The 20,039-nt window shown below is 44.7% G+C and overlaps 1 protein-coding gene across 3 annotated transcripts in view; it reads left to right on the top strand.

Moving 5' to 3' along the window:
- The window catches only part of OGA (O-GlcNAcase), a 51,301-nt gene extending 38,591 nt beyond the window's left edge, over nt 1-12,710 (top strand). For all 3 annotated transcript variants that reach the window (XM_073354575.2, XM_073354576.2, XM_073354577.2), the window contains one exon: nt 696-12,710. In XM_073354575.2, the coding sequence (XP_073210676.1) occupies nt 696-832 (137 nt within the window). In that variant the 3' untranslated portion in view covers nt 833-12,710. The remainder of the gene's footprint in view (nt 1-695) is intronic.
- The last annotated feature ends 7,329 nt before the right edge of the window (nt 12,711-20,039 follow it).

Raw genomic sequence — 20,039 nt, 5'->3', positions numbered from 1 at the left:
TGCCAATGCATTTTGCGTTCACATGTTGGTCTGCGAGATCTGATTTCTGCAAAGTTGGCACATGAGGTTGTTTATAAGTTGCTTTCACATTCTAGCTCTAATGCTACTGTCTATCTTCTGTAAAAGATACTATCGTAGCCAACGTTTTGCAAATTAGGAAATGGGAAGAACTGAGGGAGCAGTTTGGCTAACTGAGGTCCCCAGCAGCCACACAAATATTTATATTTCCCCAACTGAAATCTGCAAAGCCATTTCCGAAGTATGATAGTATGCTGAGATCTTCCTTCTTGAATGCTGGAGGCACTTGGCCTTTTGCCTCACTGCATACCTGAGGCTTGCAGTTCTCTTGAACTATTCACATGCTCTTTTGTGGTGCTGATCTCTCAGCCTGAGCTTTGGGATGTTTTCATGTGAAGTAGGCCTGTAGAGGCAATTTGACTACAAACTGATAGGCTGCAGTCTACAAGCCAGCAAGACAAACGTACAGTCTCTTTGTGGAGCGGTATCAGCTATGTTACCATAAATCCAGCCTCTGTTTCTGGTAATAGATATACCAGGTATGGCACTGGTTCAGTGATTTGATCGGTTTTAAATGTTAAAAAAATGGAAAAGAATCTAACCATGTTTGCAGAGTTTGGGTCTTTTTGTTACAATAACTCTTCTCCTCCCACCCTACCCCCTTTTTTCTTCTTCAGGCTCCCGTGGGGCTTTTTGTGAAGTGAGACCAGATGATAAAAGAATCCTGGAATTTTACAGCAAGCTGGGTTGTTTTGAAATAGCTAAAATGGAGGGATTTCCAAAGGATGTTGTTATCCTTGGAAGGAGCCTGTGAAGTCCTTGACAATGAACTGTTCTAATACTGTAGTCCCTTAACAGCTGAGTGGGTGGTGGTGGGGATCTTCATATGGTCTAACTGCACAAACGCAGCAGTCAGCCCACCTGCTGGAAGGGGCTATGTGAAAATCCACCCATCACAGATTTCAAACGTTAACTTGCTGGATGAAGAGAGTGCTGCTGAAAACCCAGTTCTGAAAAAGAGAAACCTTGTTGTCGTCCTTTCCTGGTCTTGCGTGAAGTGCCAAGGAATCTTGCGTGGGCTGTATCCTCTGGGAAAAGCCCTCCCCCCTTCCTGCCCAGTGATGTGGTTGGTAGCAGTTCTTTGCATCCATATATGCAGTTAGCAGAATGGTGCTCTTTATCTGGAGTAACTATTAAGATCTGATTTTCTTTTTCCCTGTGTCATACCGCAGGGTGTGAGGAAGGAGGGGTGTAGTTGGGGTACTTCATGTTGCAGAGATGGGAAGAATTACTTGTGTCAGTCAGCAAATTTAAAGACCGGTATTGACGGTTCTGTTTATAGCTATCTTTATGCTTGTTTATAAGACAGTGACTAGTTGTCACTGCTAATGACCATTGGTTCAGGCTTTGTGCTTTGTAGGGACAAATGTGCAGTTGTCTGTGGCAAAAGTCACTAATGACAGACTTGTAAATGTCAGTGTATATAAACTAGCTGTATGCTTAATAACTTCTTTGTGTTTACTGGTTTTGTAATTTTTTTTCTTCTGAAAAGTGAAATGGTATTGGTCCAAGATGGCACTTTTGAATAACGTAAAACCACAATGGTGAATGAATCTGTCCTCAGTGTTGGCTTTTTCTACAGTGCCTCATACCCACAGCTGGAAACTGACCATGTTGGGTAAGAGATGCTGATCCAGAAGGATCATTCCTTCAGAGGACAGACAGTTCTGTTGCAAGGCTGCCACTGCCTGGTGCTATCATCATTCTCCTGGAACTGAAACAGCGATTCAGTGGGAGGCCTGCTGAACCTGTTAATTTTGGTGGCGGTCTCAAAGAAGAGGTGGATGGAGGAAGTGAGAAGGAACTGGTCCATGGTCAGGATTGGTCTTCGGATCAGTCTCCTGTTTCAAAGACTGTTCATACTGGTTTGACTAAATCAGGGTCTTCAAATCCTGCATGTTTGTATCAAAGATTTTTTGTAGAAGAAACACCACAATAAGCACATTTTTACAAATTATTTAAATGGTTACCTAATTAATGTAACTGCAGATATTCCAAGAGTTTAATGTTTTTACCCAGATCTGATGTATTTGACTAATGTGATGGAGTCAGCATGGTTAGGGGATCTGGTAGTGAGGTAGTCGCACTATTTGTGGGGGTTATTGATTTTTCTGTAGAAGCCCTGTGTTCCAGAGATGTAATTGGCCAATAATATACACTTTACATTACATTACCTTACTGATTTCACCTGCTACCATCAACTGTGTTTAACTTCCTTCTTTTTAAATGTCCCTCTTGGTTTTGGTGGTGAACAAAAGACATTCAGGTCTTTATTAAAGCTCCCATCTGTGTAGCTTTAAAGAAATTTTACAAGCTGTAACAAATGGCATTAGACTGCAGTATTGTCTGCAACCTGTAAGGAGAAGCTAATGTTTGGCCTTCCAGTGCAGTCACATAGGATATTTTCTTTTTCAGAATGTGAATAATTTTTTAATTCAATAGTGAAGTATTTAAGTTTAAACAAGTTCATTTCATTTACAGAGAGAGGTATAGGGTCACGCTATGGGATCTTATGTAAATCAGAGCTGAATGTCACTAGTTTTAATACAGCTTTGAGTAAGTAGCTGGTCCCTTGGTTTATCAAGTGGAAGAGTGGTTGTGTTTTTTTTTCCCTTTTCTTTTTTTAATGGATACCAGAGTCAATTTACTACTTGATCTGGATTCATAGCATTACAGGATAGGATGCTTGTGGCCTTATATCTTGGGTTTTAAGGAGTTGCCACAATCTCTTCCTATGAATTTTATTGTTACAGAAGTTAGTTGTACAAATGGATGGAATGTCCAGGCCAATACCATCACTCTAGGATTGTAAAGTGATAAGTTGACATATCTTTCATGGTTATGAATTTTCATTAAGGTTGGAATGCCACTTCCATTAATCTGTTTTTAGATCAACAGTATCTGTAGCAGAAAAATGAGCTGTAAAACTGTATTTGAAGACCATGCGAGAAATAGAATAAAAATAGAGAAGTGAATGTAAATAAGCAATGTGTTTAGTTTGTAAAGCTGTCAGGGGTGGATGCAAGGGGAATACACCTCTTCCATCTTGCTAGGTGTTTTGGGCACCCTAATGGTAAACTCTCATCTGGCTGCTTTTCATGTGATTGCCCTTTTTGGGGGGGAGGGAGACGAGCATTTAACCACACTAACATTCTTCATGGGAGCGTGATGTTGGATGATATTTACCCCTCAGAGCACTTTGAAATCAACAAGTGAGATCCTTTTAATCCAAATGTAAATAGCACCAGTTATGCATTTTTATTTCTTCAGGCTTTGGGAGGACCTTTACACAGGCTCACACAAGTAGTTCAGTAAAATGATGTCCTCTTGAGTGTCTGGGGAAAAACCAATCAGAGTTCCATTGCAACAACGTTTAATACATCCCTTTTTATAAGATATTTACCGGCACCCAGACAGTTAAGTATTCTCCCTATTTTACCAATAAGGAAACAGAAGTTGCAAAGTGACTTGCCCAAGGTCAAGTAGCAAGCCAGTGCCACAAACTAGTTTTTATAATCCAGGAATCATTTGCTTGCAATCCTGAGCCCAGACTTCACTGCCTTGAGGATGCACGAGCCTACAGAGAACTTTGAAAATATTGTTGCCTTGCACTGACTAGGAAGTGCAGTAGTCAGTGCTCCCTAGACCACTTTAATACATAGTAGTGGCAACCAAGGACAAATAAGCAACATCCCTTCTGGCATACTTGCCTTGGATATTGTTGATGAGTTAAACAGTTCTCCTTGGAGAGCGTTTCAGCAGTGGCAGAGTGAGAGGAAGTGTCATTTAATCTCATCTCAGTAACTACTGCTTAGTTCTGAAGTGGGATCCCATGCCTTTGATTGGAGGTATAGGACATTTAATTCTTGTCTGCTCAATGACCCAGGGCACTTGAATGGCTTGGGAGTTAAGTTGGTTCTTGCAGTGGGAACATTTTGGGCATGTGCAGTAATGGAGCTCCATGTACATGGTATGAAATCTCCTGGGCAGTTCTGTGATTGGAATAACGTCAGCCTGGCTGCATTGTTGTTCCAGAAGGAAACAACTGGGCTTTTTGTAGTTGAATGTTAAAATGTGAACACTTGCTCTAGCTGTTTTCATTTGCAGTGCTACAGCAGTTAGGGAGAACTTCTATTCTGGATGCCTCTAACCATCAGAGGAGTGAAGTTCTGGAACAGCCTTCTAAGGGAAGCAGTGGGGACAAATGACATCAAGCTTTGTCTTGAAGCCAGATATAAGTTTATGGAGGAGACGATATGATGGGATAGCCTAATTTTGGCAATTAATTGATCTTTGACTACTAGCAGTAGATATGCCCAATGGCCTGTGATGGATGTTAGATGGGGTGGGATCTGAGTTACTACAGAGAATTCTTCCCTGGGTGTCTAGCTGGTGAGTCTTGCCAACATGCTCAGGGTTTAGCTGATCACCATATTTGGGCTCGGGAAGGAATTTTCCCCCAGGGCAGATTGGCAGAGGCCTTGGGGGCTTTTTGCCTTCCTCTGCAGCATGGGGCACGGGTCACTTGCTGGAGGATTCTCTGCACCTTGAAGTCTTTAAACCACGATTTGAGGATTTCAGTAGCTCAGACATAAGTTAGGGGTTTGTTACAGGAGTTGGTGGGTGAGATTCCATGACCTGCATTGTGCAGGAGGTCAGACTAGATGATCATAATGGTCTCTTCTGACCTTAAAGTCTATGATTCTATGAATGGTTTGGAATGACCCTTTGGACTCAAACTAAGGTACACAGTGTGTCAGCTAGGTTGGAAGGAATGTGATGTTTCATTATCTCAACCTAATTGATTTAAACTTTCCATGCGGTAGTGCTGTGGAATATGGATTTAATCAGGTGTTCTACCCTAAAAAAGGAAGTTATCACTTAAAGATGTTTTTAAAAATGTGATACAATTTGGGACCATATCCTTAAATATCTTGATTGATGACTTAACCCAGCATAAATGAAAGCACAGCCTTCTACTGTTGGAAGTACTCATGGTAGGCATTTATTATAGAAATGTAGGATTGGAAGGGACCTTACTAAGTCATCTGGTCCAGTTCCCTGCATTGAGGCTGGACTAAGTATTGTTCTAGACCATCCTTGACAGTTGTTTGTCTAACCTGTTCTTAAAAACCTCCAATGATGGAGATTCCACAACTTCCTGAGATAATTTGTTCTTTGCTTAACTGCCCTTACAGTTAGGAAGTTTTTCCTAATCTCTAACCTAAACCTCCTTGCTGCAATTTAAGCTCATTAATAGTTGTGCTGTCCACAGTGGTTAAGGAGAACAATCAATTGCTCTCCTCTCTATAACAACTTTTTCTGTACTTGAAGACTGTTATCACGTCCCCCCTCAGTCTTCTCTTCAGCCTCAGCAAACCCAATTTTTTTTCTTTCCTCATAGAAAGAAAGGTCATGTTTTCTAGACCTTTAATCATTTTTGTTGCTCTCCTTTGGACTTTCTCCAGTTTTTCCACATCTTTCCTGAAGTGCGATGCCCAGAACTGGACACACTACTCCAGTTGAGGCCTTCTCAGTGCTGAGTAGAGTGGAAACGCTACTTCTCATGTCTTGCTTACAACACTTCTGATAATGCATCTCAGAATGTTTGATTTTTTGAAACAATATTACATTGTTGTCATAGTTGGTGATCCACACTATATCCCCCAATTTTTTTTCATTTCCCATTTTGTATTTGTGCAATTGATTATTGCTTCCTAAGTGGAATACTTTGCATTTGTCCTTTTTAATTTCATCCTATTTATTTCAGACCATTTCTGCAGTTTGTCAAGATCATTTTGAATTCTAATCCCATCCTCCAAAGCACTGAAACCCCTCCCAACTTGGTATTGTCCACAAACTTTAACTGTACTCTCTCTATGCCATTATCCAAGTCATTGATGAAGATATTGAACAGAGTTGGACCCAGGACTGATCCCTGCGGGACCACACTCAGTATGCCCTTCTAGCTTGACTGTGAACCACTGATAACTATTGAGTATGGTATTTCTAACCAGCTGTGCATGCACTAGAGTAGGCTGTGTAGACAGTTTCCCTAATTCAATTAAGAGAAGATCATGTGCGACAGTATCAGAAGTCTTAGGACTTGTCTACACTGGCATTGTACAGCGCTGCAACTTTCTTGTGCAAGAGTGTGAAAAAACACCCCCCGAGCGCTGCAAGTTTCAGCACTGTATAGTGCCAGTGTAGACAGTACACCAGTGCTGGGAGCTATTCCCCTCGTGGCGGTGGGTTTTTTTATAGCGCTGGGAGAGCTCTTTTAGCCCTATGCCATGACTACACAAGCCACAGCAGCGCTTTAACGTTGCTAGTGAAGACGTGCCCTTATTCAAGGTATATCACGTCTGCTTCCCCACAAGGCTTGTTATCCTGTCAGAGAAGCATATTAGGTTGGTCTGACAAGATTTGTTCTTGATAAATCCATGTTGACTGTTACCTAGAAGATAATATGGTGATAAGTGCTTACAAATTGTTTATTTACTCCATTATCTTTTCAGGTACTGAATTTAAACTGACTGGTCTACAATTCCCTAGAATGTCCTTGTTCTGTTTTTTGCAGATAGGTACTATTTTTGCCCTTTTCCAATCCTCTGGGATCTCTCTTGTCCTCCCTGAGTTCATGGAATTCAGGGTGTGGATTTATTCAGCCAGTTCTTTAAGTATTCTAGGTTGGATGTATTTCCTCGGGCCCTGCCCACTTGAAGACTTTAACTTATCTAAGCTTAACTTCTTCTTTCCCTGTTTTAGCCTTAGATTCTACCCCATTTATACTGATGTTCATTATGTTAATCATCTGTTCACGGCTAACCCAACTCCCCTGAACTCTTTTTCCCTTAGACTTGCTTCCCTTGAGATGTCTTCTTGAAGTCCATTGTCTTTATTCTGCTGTGTTTTCCTTCCTACCGTTCCTTAGAATTGTGAACTCTACCATTTCATGATCACTTTCTCCCAAACTGCCTTCCACCTTCAAATTCTAGGCCAGTTCCTCCCTATTGGTCAGAATTAGATCTAGAACAGCCTCCCCTCTAGGCACTCTCTCCACCTTCTGTAATAAAAAGTTACCTCCAATGCATTCCAAGAACTTGTTGGATAATCTGTGCCTTGCTGTATTATTTTCCCAACAAATGCCTGTGCAATTGAAGTCTCCCATCACCATCAAATCCTGTGCTTTGGATGATTTTGTTAGTTGTCTAAAAAAAGGCTCATACAGTACTTCTTCCTGGTTAGGTGGTCTATTGTCTTTTACCCTTTTATCTTTACCGAGAGTCTTTGAACTGCCTCCACTTCTATCTTGAGCTCCATGCCAGTGTATTCAATTTTTATATACATGGCAACACCACCTCCCTTTTTTCCCTGCCTGTTGTTCCTGAACAAGCTGTACTCTTCTGTACCAATATTCCAGTCATGTAAATTATCCTAATCTCTGAATCAAATTATGACATAATTGTGATTATTCGCTAGTATTTCCAAATCTTCCTGTTTATTCCCCAGACTTCTTGCATTCGTGTACAGTCATCTAAGATGTTTGTTAGATTTCCCCTCTGTATTCCCTCTCATCTCTCCTCTGTCCCTGCTATGCTTGCCGACCCATCACTCCAGTCTCCATGTTGTGGACTTTTGCCTGTGGTCTTTTGTCTCCTTCCCATGTTGAAACTAGTTTAAAGCCCACCTCACTAAATTATCCAGTCTGTATCTGAAAATACTATTCCCCTTCCTGGATAGGAGGACCCTATCTCTGCTCAGCAGTCCTCCTTGGAACAGCGTGCTTGAAAAAGCCCAGGGAACCAATTTTACAATTAGGCTACAACGATGGGGCAAATTGGACAGCATATGACCTTAAACATATAAGGGCTTGAGAATTTATCCAGCTGTCCTGGCAGTGGCTCAAGGGTGGGTACCAGCCTCAGGGCCAACTGTTAGGAAACAGAACACAAACCTCCAATTGGTTGAGTTCTATACTTGGATCTCACCAACCAATTATCAAGTGTGAACTCCTCAAGCACAATAACAGCCCTAATATGGAGAATCAGACAGTCCCCTTAGATATTCCGATCTGTCCCCACCACCCAGGTGCGCTGCCTTTGTGATAAGTGATCTCTTACACCAAAGATCACCGCAATATTCAGATTACTCCCAGTCCCTAAGGACCAGTCACTTACCCCAGCTTAATTGCACTTCAGATCCCACACAAAAGACCACACTGGTAGCCAGTCCTATAATAAACTATCTACAGCTTCCTTGAGTTAGGGGTTTTATCCCTTCCCCCTTTTGCTTCAAATAGCAAACTCTGCTGTTGGGAGGAGTTCACTTGCATGTCTCTTCTTCATGGGGGTTGAGGGATGAGCAATCAACGAAGTCTTGTGTCCTCTTTGATGTTCCACAATAGTTTGGTGTTGATAGACCTTCCTTTGGGGGAAAGACAGGCCTTCTGTTAAAGATCAGCACTTTACACTAATATCTCTCTCCTATCTGGTGCTTTATACAGTCACAGAGGCTTATGCTAGAAATGCTTAAATATTACTGTACACTATGGGATATAGCTGGTATAAGTGAGATAAATGCAGGCAGTAACTACACACCTTCAATAAAGTCTAAATGCTAGCACATTTTTATAACTTGAATACCTCTTTTACCCCTAGGAATACACAGGTGAACCAGACTGATTCCAGCTCTGTGTTTGTCAGTCTTCAAGTGAGGCATGGGGACCTTGGTATAAGCAGGCACTTGGTTTGCTGGCAGCGCACAATATTGGCATAAACAATATGAGTTGAGGCTCTGCCTAGTTCCCTCAGTCCCTGTGGCCAATCATGTAGCTTTATCATGGTTTTGTCCATATCGGGAAGAGGGCTTCAGAACTGAATGACATGCTGGGGTTTAGTTTGATGCGGATAGGTGGCGTGACGGCTCCTGGACTGTTAAGCTTTCATGTCTGGATGCCACATCTCCAGAAAGATATTAGGGGAGAAATAAAGCGTGCCCAGAATCTAGGGGGCTGGAGGGTCTGTGGAAGAAAGATTGAGTTTGATAAGTAGACTATCCCATGTATCCTGTGCAAACTAGGCCTAAATTCTGCTGCCCTGAGTGGAATGTCCTGCTATAGCACATGTGAAACAGGATCCAGGGGTGATCCTGGCAATTACAGGCCCTTAAGTCTAACTTCAGTACCAGTCAAATTGGTTGAAACTATAGTAAATAACAGAATTATCAAACATAGCTGAACACGATTTGTTGGGGAAAAGTCAACATGGCTTTTATAAAAGGAAATCATGCCTTGCTGATATATTAGAATTCTTCGAGGGGGGTTAACAAACATGTGGGCAAGGGTGATCCAGTCTATATAGTGTACTTGGGCTTTCAGAAAGCTTTTAACAAGGATCTTAAGCAAAGTAAGCAGTCATGAGATAAGTGGGAAGGTCCTCTCCTGGATCAGTAACCAGTTAAAAGACAGGAAACAAAGGGTAGGAATATATGGTCAATTTTCGCAGTGGAGAGAAATAGTGGTGTCCCCCAAGGATTTGTACGGGGACCAGTGTTCAACATATTCATAAATGATCTAGAAAAAAGGGGCAAACAGTGAAGTGGTAAAATTTGCAGATGATACAAAGTTACTTGAGGTAGTTAAGTCCAATGCAGACTGCAAAGAGTTACAAAGGGATCTCACAAACCAGGGTGACTGGGCAATAAAATGATGGATGAAATTCAATGTTGATCAGTTCAAAGTAATGCACATTGGAAAACATAATCCCAACTATACATATAAAATGATGAGATCTGAATTAGCTGTTCCTACTCAAGAAAGAGATCTCGGAGTTGTCATGGATAGTTCTCTGCTCAGTGTGCAGCAGCAGTCAAAAAAGTGAACACAATGTTAGGAACCATTAGGAAAGGGATAAACAATAAGACAGAAAATATAATGCGACTATAGAAATCCATGGTACGCTCACACCTTGAATACTGTGTCCAATTCTGGCCTCCCCCTCAAAAAAGATAAATACAATTTTGAAAAAATACAGAGAAGGGCAACAAAAATGATTAAGGATATGGAACAGCTTCCATATGAGGGGTGATTAGAAAGACTGGGACTTTTCAGCTTGGAAAAGAGACAATGAAGGGGGGATATGACAGAGATTTATAAAATCATGGCTGGTGTGGAGGAAGTGACTAGGGGAGTGTTATTTACCCCTTCACATAACACAAGAACTAGGAGTCACCCAATGAAATTAATAGGCAGGTTTAAAACAAAAGGAAGTATTTCTTCACCCAGCGCCCAGTCAGTCTGTGGAACTCGTCGGGATGTTGTGAAGGCCAAAAGTATAGGTTCAAAAAAGAATTAGTTCATGTACGATCGGTCCATCAGTGGCTATTACCCAAGATAGTCAGGGACACAACCCTTGAGTGTCCCTAGTCGCTGGCTGCCAGAAGCTGTGAATGGGCAATGGGATGGATCATGCAATGGTTGCCTGTTCTGTTCCTTCCTTCTGAAGTACCTGGCATTAGCCACTGTCGGAGGCAGGATACTGGGCTAGATGGACCTTTGCTCTGACCCATTCTAGCCATTGTTATGTAGCAAGGTATATTTTAAATAGGCTTCATATATTAATGATCAGACACAGTTTACACTTGCTATTTAGTTCCTCCTGCTGGTGAGGTTGTCAAATCCGTCTAGCCAAATTTTCTCGTCCTAGCACTGATAACGGAGTTTGAGAAATAAGGTGTTAAACTACATCTTAAAATAATCCGCATAGATGCAATAACTGCTTTAGACAGCCAACTTTCTGACCAATCTTGTAGATTGCTACTTCATTTATTTATGACAGGTTTCAGGTTTATTTATGGGTCCTTGTGGTGCTGACTCTGCATCTCTCCATGCATAAGCTACTGGGCTAACTTGACAGCATATTGGAATTTAGTTCTGCCAGAATTTCTCAAACCAAACCTTTTCTTGGTGTGGTCAGTGTACGATTCCACAGTGGGGTTCGGTGAGCTGAGAGCACTTGACCAGACTAACTTCTACTCCCCAAATTTAGGATTGTTTTGCCTCATGATCCCAACAGGGTTGTTTACCACTTGACCCTATTGCAGTTTTACTAACCTTTCTTCATGTCTTTCTGATTTCTGTACACATGTACGCCACTGAGCTCTGCAGGCTTTCGCACTTAACACTGTGGTTAGATAGTTGGCTGCGTGTGTGTGTGTTCTTCCTGTGCGCGGACAGCCGGCACAGCAGACCTGAAACGAACCGCCCAATGACCACACGATCCATTAAGATGCGAAGGCACGCAGCCAGGTTTATTGTTGACGAAGCACGGTAGTAGTACCTGGCAGACTCCATGAGGATACTAAGACATATGTCTGTGACAATGGACACAGTTAGTGGTGGGACTTTCCATTGCCCCCTTGGGTAGCCAAAGACACTCCCTCTGAGATACATCTTTATACCCTGATATAAACAAGTTACATTCTGTCATCCTGACCTTATCTTGTATGAAGGATCACTGTGTTTCTGTTACCTTGGGGAATGGTTTTGTACCACCCTTGATATCGGGATGTGTTTGCGTGAGTACTGTGTGCTTAGCACTTTTTAAGAATGTGTATTTCTGCAATATCAGGCCTGTTCTTGCCAGATTCTATGGGCAGGTCCTGCCTCATACCAGGCCTCTGATACAAGAGCTTATGTCTCAGGCTCTCTTCCTACTACAAACACTAGGTAGGTGTCGCAGCACCACCACATCTGAAGAACCAGGAAGTTATAGAGAGGAATTACAGGGTTGAGAAACCCAGTTGAGAACAAGTTTGAACTGAGTTTGTCAGTGATGATGCCTCACAACCCCCCCTGCATACGCATTCACACACCCAAAAAGTTCCGTATCCTTCCTATTCTACAGATGGCTAATATGAGGAAGCGAGGTTAACAGCCTGTTTTCAAAGGTGCTGATCACTCACAGCTCCTAATTGACTTCAACTGGAGTTGTGGGTGGTTAGCACCTTTGAAAAACAAGCCTCTCCAGGATCACATAATGAACAGATTAGCAATTTCCAGACCTGCTCAGAGCCATGGTCTGTCTGGAGGGATAGCTCAGTGGTTGGAGCATTGGCCTGCTAAACCCAGGGTTGTGAGTTCAATCCTTGAGGGGGCCATTTAGGGATCTGGGGCAAAAAAAAAAAAAAAATTGGGGACTGGCCCTGCTTTGAGCAGGGGGTTGGACAAGATGACCTCCTGAGGTCCCTTCCAACCCTGATATTCTATGATTCTAACTCAGTTGCCTGTCACTAGCACTAGCCAGTGGCAGCTGCTTCAGAGAAAGGAGGAAGAAAACCTGCAGCAGGTGGTTCTGAGATAACTAGCCCGTAGAAGTTTTCTCCTGACCCCCATTAGCTAATAATGGCTTATACCCTAATGCTTGACATTTCGTATCCCTTCCACAACTCCAAGGGCTTGTGTAAAAAGGAAGGTAGTTTCTGTTAGATTGTTTATTAAATAGATATAATTAAACTGGTACAAAAGATGGTTTCAGTGGCTTACCCCAGTTCTTAATGGAATGAAGTAAGCCACTCTTAAATCAAAATAAGTGTCCCCGCAGCTTTTCACGTCTAAAGTTAAAACACTGCAACTTTCTCATGTGGCCAACCCCTATTTATTCCCCTTTCCTTACTCTAAACACTAGACCAATGGTTCTCAACCTGTGGTCCCGGGATCCCTGGGGGTCTGCAGACTATGTCTAAGGGCTCTGCAAAAGGTTGTCATTCCCATAGACGAGTGGTTTTCAGCCTGTGAACCTCTGGGGATCCGCAGACTGTCTAAGATTTCCAAAGAAATCCCCACCTCCATTTGAAATTTTTTAGGTTGAGAATCACTGCACTAGACCTCAACAGGCCACTGAATATTAGCTGCAGAGACAGTACCAGGTGTGCACCTTACAGGGCCTGGGGGTGCCATTTTTCCAGTGTTCAGAGTAATTGAAATACACTTAGTGACTGGCTTAGTTTAAGCGTGAGAGTCCTGTTGGGAGAAGTAGTTGAGCTTCCTGTATGAAACTGGCCAAGATCTCTTGTGATGCATCTTTGGTTCTCCTTTCGTGTGCTCTCAGCCTGACAGGCCTCAGCCCAGTGCACGCACCCACACCAACTATCTGTTATTTCTAAAGTAACCAAGTTCTGTGCCTCCCCAATCCCAGGAACAATAAATATCCAAAGCCAAAAAGAAATTTCTTCAGGCAGCGGCTCACAGCTTTGAATTATTAGTGCTGTCTGCTAAAAAAATTAATAGTTTCTTTCCTGGGGAATAATTCTTTATGTTCCAGGTCTTTCTTTCTGAGCAGCGGAGGAGTTGGAGTTTATGGGGGCCAACAGTCAAGAATAAAAAGAAATAAAAAATATGGTCTTAGGTCAAAGCCTGGTTTAGTTTGTGGTCAAAAGAATGTATCTGGTGGAGGTTTATTATTAGAGTCAAAGCTTGCAGAGCGAGGCAATGGTTTTGGGGAATGGCCTTTGTATAAATTAGAGGTGAATTGATATGGAAATGTAATACAACTTTATTTTGCATAGGGTCTCAAAATGCTTTACAGAGAGAAATGACACACTGCAGAAAAAAAGAGACCGAAGCAAGAAAGGTAGCAAGGCTCTCGCAGGTGGTACAAGCTGCAGAGAAGAAGGTTCCTGCTCAGATGCTGGTAAAACTGCAGTGGTGCTAGATGAGTGGGGAGGGGAGTTGAGTGAGACAGTCCATGAGGCAGGGTTTAAAAAAACCAAGGGGCAGTTCTGATTGGCTCAGCACCACAGGTGTGATCAAACGGTGCAACTCAGTGACTCAGGATGTCACTGAGACCCAAAACTTAGCAAGATTTTAAAAGGGATTGGATATTTATACAGGTAAAAAGATTATCCAGAGTTAATGTTAAACTTTGGAAGGGGATATTAAATCCCATGCTGCAGGGCTCAAGCCAAATTCTTAACCATCCAATCCCTAGTAGTTTCCTGCACTTTTGTAGCATCTGGTACTGGCCACTGACAGAGACAGGCTACTGGGCTAACGAGTCCCCTGGTCTGATCCTGTCTAGCTGTTCCTATGTTCCTCAAGGTTCTATGATACAGAGAAGGAAATGTCAGTTGATCAATGTTGTAAATATATTAGGGATTGGCAGGACCGTGGTTTTGCATCTCATCTGTATGATCGCACCACACAGCAGTGTGGTTGTGGCTACACAGAGCTCCCTAATGCCATGCAGGTTGGGTTGAGTGTTAAAATCCCACAGAGCTTTTGCAAGCATTAGCAGCATTAATGTTGCTCTCCTGGTCAAATTCCAACTTTAGTTGTACTCTGTGTCTCTGCCATTTCATTTGGGTATAAGATTCTTCTGCATTGTTCTACACTCCAATTTTGCAATATGCAGTTAAACAGCTGCCACATACCAGTCCAGAGGTGGGTGAATTTCAGTGATGGGCAAATAGTTCTTAATCTGTAACCTTTATATCAATTTGTACGGTACTTTAGTAGCCCTAATGGTTGAATGGTGCTTTAAAGAAATCCTGCTATTAAATAATTTAAACATCTGAAGTCAGAAGCATAATGTTTACTTTATATGTCTTTAAGAGTTGTCATAATCCATAAGATTGGTTATATAAAGCGTTCCCAGGTGTCCCTACAAAAACATAGTGAAGGGCTCCATGCCTGCAAGTGTGAGCATACTTCTGCTTACTCCTTTCCTGAGATCAGCCAGTCTGTGGAAATTTACGAGGGTCTCTCTACCCTGTGTGCTGTTCTGTGCTGATTCCTGTTCTCAGGATCCTTATGAAAACTTCCCATGCTCTGGCAGGTCCCACATATACAGCAGACAGGGTCATGGGGGCGAGGGAGACGAGTTGCAGTGGGGAAGCACCATGTAAACTCACCACAATCCAAAACCCAGCTGGGGGAGGTCAAAATTTGTGGCTGCCAAACAGCTTGACAGTGTCCCTTTAAGGGATCATAAAGCAAAACTTGGCGTTTTCATCCCCAGTGCACTGGGGTGCGTGGCCACAGAGCGCCTGTGCATGACCCCTCCAGATTAGCCAGATGGCAGAGGGAAGCAGCTACTAGAAATCCAATATGTTTGCAAGTATCATAAACCCCCTTGGTATAACCATCAGCCAGTGAACTACGGCCTCTTTCTGTGGCTGGGCTTGGCTCCTCATCCCTCTTAGTTATGTCTTCGTTGAATGGACTCCAGCTGGAATGGCACAAACGGCGGCTTTCTCCTCCAGCGGGAGTGTGATAGCCGAACAGAATGTGGTGTGAGCTCATTGCTGCTGCACGGATTCACCCTATCCCAGCCAGCGCCTCCAGAAGAACCAGGTAGTGTCTTCTCATCTGCCTCAGTCTTGCTGGGCCCCCTTACCTATGGGCACTGCTGTGATCAGTAAGAACACTACTTTGCATTGCCACAGTTCCAGCCATCCAGGGCTCGCAACATGCTCTCCCTGCTATGGTGACGTTAGCCCCATAACGCTCCTGTGTGAGAGACCAGGGTGTTTTACAGGTGGGGAAACTGAGGCCCGGCCTTTTGTCCTAGCTCAGACAGCGATGAAGTGACAGAGCCAGAAGGAGAACCCAGATTCCCCAGTCCCTTTTCTTTAGACTCAAGGCCACCCTTCTCCCTAAAGGTGCCAGTCCTATTTACTAAAGGAACAGAGAGGAGCCAAGTCCAGCAGCTCCCTTCACTTCACTGACATGGATGGAGGGGCAGTGCCTACTACCTTCCCTTAACCAACAGAGACCCCTCCCACCCCTCAGCTTTCTGATCATCCATCTGCCTTGGCTGGTTCTTCCCTTGGTCTGCCTTGCCCCTGCAGGTTCCTTTCTCACGGGGTCAAAGACCTGGCATTAGGGGACGGTGGCTGGAGTGAAGTATCATCCTTGATACTGTGCATCCTGACAGACATCTGCATGCTACACTGCTCATCTACCATGGTGACGGGTGAAACAGCAATCCCGCTAGGCTGAGATGGAGACAGCAGGCAGATGGGTTTGGCGGCTGCTGGGGCCTGGACAGCATGGCGTACAGAGCCAGGACAACGCAGAAACCGTGGTGCCGTCATTGTCTGGATTGATCTCCGGAGTAGCTAAAGATACGAGTCTCCAGAAGCTCTAGCTCTGGCCATACACCGAGGGCAGGAAGAGACTGACCCAGCAAAGTCTTCCATCTTGTGGGTGGCTGTTTGGCTACTCCCCTCACTCACCATTCCCAGCAGTCTGAGGTTTCCTCCTTCCCCTCACCGCTCCCCCGTCTCTTCTCCTTCAACCTCGGACAGAAGAGGCCAGTTACCAGGAAAACTCATTAGGGTCCCAGCGGGGTAATAACTCTTTGGGTTTTATTGAGAGGAAATAAAATACTATAAATATGATGTTTCACCAGATACCCCCTCCTGCCCCAACACAGCTGCTAAATCAAGTGAGTCCACCTAGAAAGGACCCTTTTCCTTTGTGAAGCCAGCAGGGTGCCCCGAGGCACGAGCGAGGAGGTGAACTGCGCTGTGTGGCTGTTTGGTTTTTAAATCACCAGCTAGCAGCAAAGCCGTTACGTTCCTGGGGTGCATTCTTACATGGATCTAGCTCTCCACAGGCAGCCAAGGCCTGTGATCAGCGCTAGGTTGGCAACTGGCTGCAGATCCACTCTGGCAGTAAAGTTAAGACTCCTGCATCCTATGGAGCTGAGACAGGTGAGTAATACTCATCACCCTGGATTCCTAGAGCACTGCCTGGATGGGTCTTAAAGTCCTTTACAGGCTTTGCTACTGGCTAGCATCTTTACTAGCTACAAACTGTTGACCTGAATATAGAAACCTTCACCCGCTCCTCCCACCCAACCCCACCCTATTCCTGGAAACTTCTGCTGGAGTCCTGCATGCAGGTTTTGCCAGGATCAGGCTCTGTATATACAGTAATTACTGTATTTATCACTGAGGTCCAGCCTTCCAGCCACTTCTGTGGCAGAACACAGCAGCTGTTTTAACAGCATCAGTAATAATACCCTGGGGGATGTTCCGGGAAATTGAAAGGTGGCAAACTCAACTGCCAAAAGGAAATACTTTTGACATGATGTGTATTTAGACTTTGGAACTCAAGGCCACTGGACGTTGTTGAGGCCAAGAATTTAGCTTTGAAGTGGGATGCTTATATGGATAACAAGAGTATCCAGCGTTATAACAGTCAATGCTAACAGGAGGGGGAAGTTTTGGCAGGGATAGAAAACCTCACGCTTTCAAGCATTCAGATGAGACTTTAATGGGGTTCTGGGCCAGATTAACTTACATCTGCTACTGTGGGGTTTCTGTCCCTTTCTCTGAAATATCAGGTACTGCCCCCTATTGAAAACTGGTTACTGGGCTAGATGGAGCTTGGGTCTGTTCCAGTCTGGCAAGTCCTACGTTCTTATATAGAGCTGCTCAGCTGCAGGTTTGTAAAACGAAAAGCTTCACCACCACTCTGGTGTAATAGGTGAGTTATACCTCCGCTTTACACCTGGAGAAACTTAGGCATGGACCAATGTTATGGTCCATCTGAGGCTGCTCATGGAATCTGTGGCAGAACCAGGATTAGTACATAGGACTGTTTTTTAGACCAACTCAATTGTGTCCTTCCTGGTGAAAGGTTTAGTATAGGAAGTACCGACAACATTATCCAAATGAATCTTAGGAAGGCAGTTCCCCAATGCAGAATCTGACCAGAGCAAGCTGCTGCCTGGATACTTCTGTGCCTCACGCATACTGTTAGTACAACTATATTAATCGTAGGTTTCAGAGTAGCAGCCATAGAATCATAGACTATCAGGGTTGGAAGGGACCTCAGGAGGTCATCTAGTCCAACCCCCTGCTCAAAGCAGGACCGATCCCCGAAGTGAGCTGTAGCTCACGGAAGCTTATGCTCAAATAAATTGGTTAGTCTCTGAGGTGCCACAAGTCCTCCTTTTATATTAATAGTGTGTCTTAAGCTATGCTGTCGAGTAGACCTGCAATTGAAACGGGACGTGCTCAGCCAGTATACAGAATAAATAGAAGGTTTTATAGTGTTTCTTTAACTCTGTACAGAGAGAGAGAGGTGATGGGGAGCTGTGGCAGGAGCTTGGTGCGAGCTCTACAGGGAAGCAAGGGAAAACAATATGGCCTGGTAGACAGAGGTTTTGGACTGGGAATTGGTCCTGCTTCGAGCAGGGGGTTGGACTAGATGACCTTCTGGGGTCCCTTCCAACCCTGATATTCTATGATTCTATGACTGACACTTGGGAGACCCAGCTTCTATTCTTGGGTTGGCCACTGGGGTGATCGTGGGCAAGTCACTTAACCATCTGGTGCCTCAATTTCCCCACCTGTAAAATGGGAATAACGATGCTTACCTTCAAAGTGCTTTGAGATCTACAGATGAAAAGCACTCTGTAAGAGCTAGATATTATTACTGTTTTCAGTGTCGTGATCTATGGCCTCTGTCCATCTTAAATAGGAGTTTATTCAAGAAAATAGTGACACGCTTCCCCGCAGCTTGAGTCTCTGCTTTGTTTACCAGGGACAACCCCTTGCCTAGAACTGTGCACCACGCTGTGCCATGGAGTGGTTGGACAGCATACTGCACGGAAACACTGCTGCACGCACCATGCACCAAGGACTGAAAACCCATTTAAACCTGCACGAAGCACACTTTTCCCTCCGGACCTTTCCCCTTGTTCTGAGGCCAAGCCTGTTTTCCTTTGTTTGCATTTAGCTGCATGTGTGTGTTCTGTGAGTTCCCTCTCCACATCTGTCTCCTGCGTCTGTACCAGCCGTGCTCAAAAAGTGACTTTTCAACCCCTCAGAACTTCCTTTTGAACTTTGATCCCCTACCCCAGGAAAAGAGACTCTGTCCAGGCCAAATTTCAAACTCTGAATAATTCACAGAATCATTGAACATCCCTGTTGGAAGGAGCCTCAGGAGGTCATCTAGTCCAGCCCCCTGCCCAAAGCAGGACCAACCCCGACTAAATCATCCCAGCAAGAGCTTTGTCAAGCCTGACCTTAAAAACTTCAAAGGAAGGAGATTCCACCACCTAAGTCTTTAAGGTGGGGACTCTGAGGCACAGAGCACATTCAAATGGGGCATTTATATGGAGAATGGCAACATCTATTTTGATATTTATGTTTGTAGCTATCAATCACATTTGAATGTGTCTTATCAAACAGAACGCGCTCTCCCCTATGAAACTCTGTACGCATTTTAAGCCAATCTTTAACTAGTAGAGGTCAGGATGAGGTCTAATGTTGAGACGCTGGGGGGCAAATTTGCTCCTGAGGGGCTCTCAGACCCTCCAGGCACCTGGCCCGGAGCTGTGTAAGGTGGGATGTGCTGGACAATCTGGGTGTTGGATCTGGCCTGTCCCCCATGAACGGCTACACATACATTCCTGCTGGGCCGGAGCCAAAGCGGGAAACTTTCAGCCCAAAGGCTGAACGTGTTGGACGTTTGTGAAGATGGGGCGAAAGGGCTTGGGGCGAAAGCTAAAATGCCTCCCTCGTGAGGTCTGGGGCCTGTGACCGATGTTTAGCATAAGTGTCTTGTGCCGTGGCCGGGCGGTAAACCCAGCCGCCTTCCCTGGGCCCGAGCGAAACGGGGAGGAAACAGCCCAGGTCCCTGCCGAGCCCGGCTCGGCGAGCTGGGCCTTGGGAGGCGCCCCCAGGGCTGGGCTCGCTGGGACCTGGCGCTGCTCCTGCCTCGCCCCTGTTTGGCCCCCCGCTGCAGCTGTGGGTGGCTGCCGGCGCGGCGAGGGCTGAGACCCCCCGGCTGGCTGGCTCGGGGTCCCCCGGAGAACGGCGCCCTGGCTGCTTTGTGCTGGGGGCGGGCAGGCGCCTCCCCGGAGGAGGCGGCGGCGGCACCGGGGGCCTCCCCGGCTCGGCGCGGGGCGGGCCAGGGCACAGGGAGGAAGCGGGCGGCTCCTCGG

Source organism: Lepidochelys kempii, chromosome 7, assembly GCF_965140285.1.
Source record: "Lepidochelys kempii isolate rLepKem1 chromosome 7, rLepKem1.hap1, whole genome shotgun sequence".
Lineage (NCBI taxonomy): Eukaryota > Metazoa > Chordata > Testudines > Cheloniidae > Lepidochelys > Lepidochelys kempii.
Note: the sequence above shows the minus strand (reverse complement) of the source record. Positions and strands in the feature narration are given on the sequence as shown.